Below are 9,295 nucleotides of genomic sequence, written 5' to 3' on the forward strand. Positions count from 1 at the left end.
GTCGCGCGCGCATGTGTGTGTGTGTGTGTGTGTGTGTGTGTGTGTGTGTGTGTGTGTGTGTGTGTGTGTGTGTGTGTGTGTGTGTGAGAGAGATTTCGGTTAATGATTTATCTGTCACCAACATGTAATCTTTTTCATAGAGCTTCATAAGTAATAAATTAAATTAAATATATAGTAAATATTTTTCGAAAGATACATGTTACGATTTTGCGAAATTTACTATAAATTCCTTGTAAAAAAAAACCGCTTATTCAACAGAGAATGAATAAATTAATTATTAATATAATTTATTATGTACATACAATGTATTATGTTATCAAATGATTTAATAGTATAAAAAAGCGAAGTATTTAAGTACTTTAGAAGCGTTTTATATTATTTTTTACGCGAGTCCAGTAATACCGCAAGATTTAAGGTTTGTCTCTATTAGTGTACCCTATTCGGTCAGCTACTTAACCTAATTTTTTTTCGATTTCAAAATTTAATTTGAAAGCGTTGTGTTGTAAATGTTGTGAGTGTAAATTGATATTGTAACTCTAATTAAAATAATGTAATATTAATTAAACAATTAGCTTACAACTATTATCTGTTTCAGTAATTGGATTAAAATGAGTCAGCTTTGCAAAAAAATACGTATAAAAAAAGCAAAGAGATGATGGACAAAGCTTTACAAGCAATAAAATCAGGATAAATACTACTACCAGCAAATTATATAAGGTTCCAAAAGCATCTCTTCATAGCAAATTCGTACATAAATATGATCGGGAAAAGCTTGGACCAAATACTATGTTAACTTCGAAGAAAGAAGATAATCTTATGCAATAGATTCTCCACATGTGTTTTCTCGGTTGTCCAGTAAATAAAGAACATTTAATTAATAGTGTGGCAGTATTAATGAAAAAATCAAATAAGGAAAATCCTTTTATAATGGACTTATCACTGATACGAAGACTTCTTTCGTTGATATCGGTATTAAAAGAAAATTTTTCAGTAAAAGAAAAGTGAGAATGTTTCTTTCTCTAGAGAAACTTAATTATTGAAGATTCTGTTAGACAATGGTTTAAACATGTTGGAGATTACTTAAAAAAAGAAAATTTTAAAAATATTGATGAGTCCAGAATTTTTAATACAGATGAAATAGCTTTGTTATTGAATTCTAAAGAAAGTTCTGTTGGCTAAAAGAAAATCTAAAAATGTTTACAATATTGTGAATAACTCTCATGAGTATTGATTCTGTTCATGGTGAAGAGTACTTTCCTTTTGAACTTAATAGGGATTGAGGATAGTTTCCGAAGGAACGGCGGGAGTACAAAATCTGAGACTTTATATTTTGGTACAAATTATTCTTGAGAAGTATTGATTGATTCTATTCATGGCGAAGGATACTTTACTCTTGAGCGTAATAGGGTTAAGTTTAATCAGGGGTTATATTTCGGGGAATGGATCAATATATTAACTTTTTCTTGCTAGTACAAATTCAATTCTTTTTATTTATACCTTTGTTTCTTTTTTTTTCTTTTTTTATGGTCCTGCTAACTTAATATTAAGCTAGCAATGCCACATTTTTTTTCAAAACATAGAGTATAAAATTTTTATTGGTATAAATTAGTACAAAATGAGTACTAATAAATTAAATTGGTCTGGATTGATTCTGCATTTGGTCCTGCTGGCTTAATAGAGATTATAACATATTTATAAATTTGTGATTTCTATTTTTGAGTATATTGGGTATGAGAAAAAGTTCGTGGCGATTTTTTTAGTAAAATTAAAGTGTTTTTCTTAGAGTATTGAAATCAATTTATTTAAACCAAATATGCTCCATTATTTTCTATAATATTTTGCCATTTTTGGGGCAGAGCCATAATTCCATCGCGATAGAACTTCTGTGATTTCTGATCGAAAAACTGCTTCAAGTGATTTTCACAGGCCTCTTTTGAAGCTAGCTTTACACCATTAAGAGAGTTCTGCAGAGAACCTAAACAAATGATAGTCTGAGATTGCTGTGTCAGGACTATACGGTGGATGCATTAAAACTTCCCAGCCAAGCTCTCGCAATTTTTGCCGAGTCATCAAAGATATGTGTGGTCAAGCGTTGTCGTGATGGAAGACGATACCTCTCCTATTGATTAATTCTGGCCGCTTTCTCTCAATTGCTTGTAATCTCTGCAATTGTTCACATTGTAGAGTTCGGAATTAATTGTTTGATTGGACGATAACAGCTCATAGTGAACGATTCCCTTCCAGTCCTATCACACACATCACCTTTTTTCTCGTCAATCCAGGTTTTGCGATTGCTTGCGCCTTCTCTCCTTTCTTTATCCACGATCTTTTTCTAGTTGGATTGTCGTAGGTGATCCATTTTTCATCACCAGTTATCATTCTCTTCAGAAATAACTCAATTTCATTCCGTTTCAATAGCGTATCACTAATGTTAATTCGGTCCATCATGTTCCTAACACTCTAATCATGAGGAACCCAAACATCGAGCTTCTTTTTGTATCCAGCTTTATGATTTAAAACTGTTTTGTGGCCTAGTTCCCTGGCAATCTCCACAGTGCTCATACTTATCATGCTCGACTTTTACTATGATTTCATCGGACTTTTCAGTGATTGATCGACCGGAGCGAGGTTCATCTTTCACATCGAAATTTCCAGCACGAAAGCGAGCGAACCATTTCCGTGCTGCTGATTTTGATAGAGTATCTTCACCGTAAATAGCGCAAATTTTTTCACAAGCCTGCAGTATTCTTGCCTTTACCGATACTGCAAAACGCGAATTTTTTCCTTATTTATTTCCATTTTCAAAATAAAATAACTTTTGATCCACTTCACCGATTTCAATCTTTTTCGGCTCAAAACAAAGGTTAAAATGTCACTTTTTAAACGCACGTTTGGTGTGTTTAAATTAATTTTGCCGATGCGATTAGTAGTTACCGACTGCTGAGCATTTAATGCCATCTAGCGGGAAAAACGCCACGAACTTTTTCTCACACCCAATATAACTTGTATTATATATCTATATATTGAATATATTTTTATGTCCGAGTATAATACATTATAAAGTAATTTATATGTATTATTTGATTTTTCTTGATATTAACAATAATTACAATAAAAACTTGATGTTAACAGTAATTTATATATATTATTTATATATATTATTTGAATTTTCTTAATATTCACAAAAAGGCAGGACACACAAATGCAGACAGATACAGTAATTAGCAGCACACAAATGCGGACAAGCACAAAAATTGGGTATACATTAATATGGGCATCGCTCCTTCGAGCATAACACTAATAGGGACAAAAATATTGTTTTTATTTTTATTAAAAACGTTAAGAAATATTAATATATTTTACATTTTAAAAATGTTATAAGGAAAAGGAATAATTGAAAAACTGATAAAGGTTTGAAGCAGACAGATAATTAAAGCTACAGTATTATAATTAATAATTAATTCAGAAATGAATTGGCTAAATGGCACACTAATTGGGACAGTTATTCTAAGTGCAGCCAAATTTGAGATATTTACGAAAATTTACGGATCAAATTTACGCAACGTTCGAAAATAAGAAATCCATCAAAAAAATCTATCTCGGGAACTATTGATCGAGGTTATTAAAAAACGAAATTGTAGGAAATTTTATCAACTTTGTTTTTGAATGTTAATTTCTGTAGAATGAATAGTTTCTGAGATATTTGCAAAAAATCAATTTTGTGCGACATTTTTTTTAAGATGACGCAACCGTGCTTTTACCCATAGGGAATTTTGATGTGTTAAAAAGGACACTATTATAGACCTCTGTGCAAAAATTCAGCAACTTTTTCCTTCTTAAACTTTAGTTTTCTTGGGCTATAAATAGTGATATATGCGTTTGAATGAGATAGAATGATAATATAAGAAACTGAATTATTATCGATATTTTTAATTTGAATTTGGAAAATTTATATTATCGATCAAATGCGATCGTCAATTCTAACATCCTTTTAAGATCCTGCGAAAGATAGAAGAATTAAAATTTTAACCTATCAGAAATCATGTGTAACTGATTTCTAATACATTGAAATCTTAATATTTATTTCTGTTCCTAATATATTTTTTCTATTGAGTACATTCTCAGTACTATCAGAGAGAAACTGAGGGAAGACATGAAGGCCTTTTTCCTGTAATTGCAAAATGCTCCCGCGCACGCACTACTGCGCTCTGAAGAAGTGGATGTACACTATACAACAATATCCATTTTTCTCTGGTACAACCATCCATTAGTCTGGATCTATAATAGTTGTTAATAAACCATAAGAAATTGACCAACTACAATCGAATGCGAGGAGAATAATTGATTGTAATTCATCCATTCCTTATGGCTTAAGGCTTAAAAATTGCAGATTCGGGGTTAAGCGGCTAAATAACAAAGGTGATTGATTCTTATCTTTAGATCTAACCAATCACCTTCGATGATTGCTACTTAGCTGTCCTGTGATTTGTAGTATTGAATGCACCCATTGTGCACAGTCCTTTACAAGGGCGGCGGAGTAAATTTTTTGTATGTGTGGAATGAGTCCGGGTTCCGAGCGCGTATGAAGGCATTTAAAAAAAAGGGTCGAACAAAAGAATTCTACTTCGAGAGGAATGGAAATATTTATAGATCTATACTTAACTTAATAACAAAAAAATGAATAAAATACACGAATACTTATTTTGCTATTCTTCATTTTTTTATTGTGAATGTTTGTCGAATATTATTTTTATCTATAAATTCATTCATAAGCTCGTCTAGCAAAAAATTTTGCGGCGAATTTTAAGCGGCTCATAAAAATGTATCCTTACTCGTTAAAAATTTAGATTAGCTGTAGCTCGACATGTGTGGAAATTCAATGTAAAATTCACATGTATGGAATCCTCCATTCCACATACAGATCGCCGCCCCTGGCCCCTTAAGTTCCTGGATATTAGTTATAGCTGTGACTATAGTGGATAATCCAATATAAACGACAACTAATACGTTGAAATTTTTTTTTTAAAGATAAAGAATTTGACTAAAAAAAATAATAAAATTGCTTTAAAAACACTTGTAAAAATGGACCAAAACTTTGTTCCTTTCTTTGACAGTAAATAATCATAAAAAGCATGTGAAGTGCGTTTATCAGTGTTTAAATCAGTGTTTTAATCATAAATTCCTAAATTCCATAATTTTTTCTTAAATATAATTTGATAAGTTTCCTTGATGCTTTCAATAATAATTTGCAATTTTTTGTATTTTCATCCTGATTTAGAAATGAGGATAAAAAATATTTTATTAATTAAATCTAAATATTTTATTGAGAGAGTAATTTGACATAGAAAGAGCAATATAGATCATTATTAATGCTGACACTGAATTGTTAAATTGGTAATATTACAAAACTGCGTAAAAATGTTATATATATTAAATTTCTTTAAAAGAATTTTATAGTAAATTCGGCAGACTGCACACTGAGTATGAACTTTTTCAGTGCCACACATTCAACTTGTGCGCTATATCAATGCGTACAGATTATCATATTCAGCAAATGAAAACTGACTCAGTGTAGAATTTCTATTCGGACCAACCAAATGAATTCAAAACGAATTCAAGAAATGTTGCACAGATGTTTTTGACAGTGCAGTTTGGCATAGCACCAAAGTGATTCTGCATTCGCACCATATCAGGACAGTATCAATGCATATGCAGTCAATGCATATGCCGAATTTGCTATTAATTTCCCAAAAAATTTTTTGTAAAATTCCCCAATGTCTCTCTGATCATTTTCAATTTCTTTGACATTTCTCTGATTTCTAATTTTGTGACAACCTGTTAATACGCATGCGTACTTTCACTTTACATGTCTTATAACTATTTATTGACTGTCAAGGAGGAAAAAATAAGGATAGTTGGCCCATTTTTACAAGTGTTTTAAAGCAATCTCATTATTTTGTTTTATCCAAATTCTCTTTAGGCTGGTATTTTATTTACAAATGACATACAAAAAACTTCAACATGATATTTTTCGCTTATGATATTACAATCTTATATGACCTCGACTACTTAGAGCTGCGTTCAGGAATTACGCCCAGATAACTCTAAGTTATAGGTTACGTTACGTATATTATAGCAAAAATGCACCCTAGAGTTATCTAGGCGTAATTCTTAAACGCAGTCCAGTAGTCTTAAAGTAATCTTAAAAAATTATCTTGATAAAGATGATAAAAGAAAAAGGAGGATAACTGAAATATTTACCTTATAATACTTCAGCACAGCTAACTTAACCTTCTTCTTCTTATGCTTGATTTTTTTAGGAGTAGAATAATTCTTCTTCTTTCGTTTCTTGGCACCGCCTCGCAAGCGCAGCACTAAGTGTAAAGTAGATTCCTTCTGGATATTATAATCCGACAAAGTTCTGCCGTCTTCCAATTGCTTACCAGCAAAGATCAATCTTTGCTGATCTGGTGGAATTCCTAAAATAATAAAATATCCAGTTTAGAAATTGACAATAATTTATAAATATTAGTTCACATTAATAAAAATGTATATGTCTATCACAATTTTTTCCATCTATCAAACATTTATCACATGTTGGGAACACAGATTTTTATCCATATATTTCATTGAATAAAAATATTAGTTTTTTTTTTTCATATAGAAATAGTACAATATTACGAGAGTTTCAGATTAAATTTCAAATGAATAAATGCAATTTTGTTTTTATTTAATTTCAGATCTTGTTTAACGATCAATTTAATAAATACTTCTGATAATTTTCCAAGATCAATTTGTTCTGTAAATCGATAATTTTCTCACCTTCCTTATCTTGAATTTTCGTTTTAACATTTTCTATCGTATCCGATGCCTCAACCTCAAGGGTGATAGTCTTCCCCGTAAGAGTTTTCACAAAGATTTGCATGATTAGCGATTCTATAACATATTACATTAATGATGTATTTCAATTAGCTAAATTAAACTTAAGAGGATCCTAAAGATTATTAGATTTATGTATCATTAACACATCACTACATCAATATCTTACTCACACACGCTACACATATACATAAATTTTCGTATAACAATTACGTTTTAATTAGACATCCAATTTTAAGAACTCCATGTTTCTTTATGCAAACTATTAGTCTGTGAATTATTATTTCGTAAGTATAAATTGCATAGCTTTTATATGAAGCAAATATTGTCACGACGTGACAGTTCTGGAGCACCATATTGGATAAGAAATGATAAAAATTTCAATTTCGAAATTTTTTGTCATTCTCAGCATAGATTCTATCTCATAGATACATATTAATGCATACTTTAATTCTGGAAAAGGATTTTCAATTCAGTAAGAGGAAAAAAGTAATTACCAGGTATATAAATATGAAACCAGAATTTTTTTTATAGAAAATACACGTTTATTGCATGATAAAAAATATGTTATTCGAAGTATTACCCATCGGTAGCTATACATTTTTTCCACCTGTTTGACAACTTGTGAATGCCACGCCAAAAAAATTGTTGCTCTTTTGAACCAAACCAGTCATCTAGCCATTTTTACATCTTCGTAAGAAGTGAAGCTGCTGAGCAAGTGCGTGTCCATCGATGCAAATAAGTGGTAATCGGACGGAGCCAAGTCTGATGAGTAAGCCGCATGCGAAAGTATTTCCCAACCAAATGCCTCAATCGTTTCTTTGACCAGTTTTGCTGTGTGTGATGGTGCATATCATGAAGCAAAATCACTTTGTGTTGCCATTTTTGATATTCCGGTCGTTTTTCATACAAAGCTTGATTCAAATTGATCATTTATTGTCAGTAGCGTTCAGTATTAACGGTTTCGCCAGGTTTTAGCAGCTCATAATAGATCACACCTTTCTGATCCCATCAAACACAGAGCATTGTCTTCCATCTATGGCCTTACAGTGGATGGTTCGCCTGGAGTTATCCATGATCTTTTACGCTTAGGATTCTCAAAATATATCCACTTTTCATCGCCAGTCACAATTCGAGAAATGACTTTCTTTTGTACCTGGCGAGCAGCATTTCACAAGTGGTTTTTCGGTTTTCCTGCTATCTTTTATTCAGTTCATGTGGAACCATCCATTTTCCCATCTTCTGGATCTTTTCCATGGATTTCAAACGTATGGAGACGGCTTCTCGTGTCACATTCAATTGATCCGTGAATTGTTGAGTTTGAGCGTCATCCTCATCCAACAATGCTTGCAATTCACTGTCTTCAAACTTTTTCGATGGTTTTCCACGTTCTTCGTTTCTCACGTCAAAATCGTCACTTTTGAATTTTTTAAACTACTCAAAGCAATGTGATTTATCAAGAACATGCTCACCGTGAGCTTCGACAAGCATTCGATGCAATTCTGCAGCAGTTTTCTTCAAATGGTAACAGAAAATCAATGCTGTCCGCAAATCGTAGTTTCCAGGCACAAAATTCGACATGTTCAACGCTATTACAAACTATACTATTGTATGAAACTATACTATTGTATACTATTGTATTGTTGTGAATTGAAAATCTTTGTCAGATGTCAGAACAAGGAAATGGAGTCAATGGCGCTGTCTGATGGCAACTACATTGACGGCAACAGCATTGGCCATCTATTGGTAAATTCCGGTTTCATATTTACATACCTGGTATATATATATATATATATATGTGTGTGTGTATGTATACAGAGTGTCTCAAAAGTTTTTGCCAATCGCTTTTATGTAGATAAAGCGAAACTAAACTGAGCCGAAAAGTCCTCTACCATTTTCGCAACAAGTTAACAAGAGATTAGTTAACAAGAGATTAATTACTAAAAATTGCCAAATATTAATCTTGAATAATTTTTTTACTTAAATACTATCAACTTTATAGAAAAACTGCAAGAGACAAAAATCATTTATTTTCTTCAAAGAACTTTAAGAATTTTTTCAGAATTTTTTATTAACTTTAGTACTGCATTTTTTTATTTTTACCAACATGAGAAGAAACGGTATCAAAAAATTCTGAAAAATTTCTGAAAAAATTTTCAGAACTTTATGAGAAGAAAGTAAATAATTTTTGTCTCTTGCAGCTTTTCTATAAAATTGATAATATTTGAGTAAAAAATTATTCAAGACCAATATTTAGTAATTTTTAATAATTAATATCTTGTTAACTATTGCGAAAAATGCAAAATAGTAGAGGACTTTTTGACTCAGTTTAATTCATTTTAGCTACATAAAAGCGATTGGCAAAAACTTTCGACATCCTATATATTATATATATATATATATATATATATATATA

At 31.3% G+C, this 9,295-nt stretch overlaps 1 protein-coding gene across 1 annotated transcript in view; it reads right to left on the minus strand.

The window, feature by feature from the left end:
* Window positions 1–9,295, minus strand: part of LOC105624028 (ubiquitin-40S ribosomal protein S27a) — a 33,362-nt gene that overhangs the window by 11,188 nt on the left and 12,879 nt on the right. The window contains exons 2-3 of the mRNA XM_012205395.1: window positions 6,823–6,936; window positions 6,262–6,479 (exon numbers count right to left, since the gene is read on the minus strand). Coding sequence (XP_012060785.1) covers window positions 6,262–6,479; window positions 6,823–6,925 — 321 coding nt within the window. The 5' untranslated portion in view covers window positions 6,926–6,936. The remainder of the gene's footprint in view (window positions 1–6,261; window positions 6,480–6,822; window positions 6,937–9,295) is intronic.

The sequence above is a fragment of the Atta cephalotes genome (assembly GCF_000143395.1).
Source record: "Atta cephalotes unplaced genomic scaffold scaffold00071, whole genome shotgun sequence".
In the NCBI taxonomy this organism is placed as follows: Eukaryota; Metazoa; Arthropoda; class Insecta; order Hymenoptera; family Formicidae; genus Atta; species Atta cephalotes.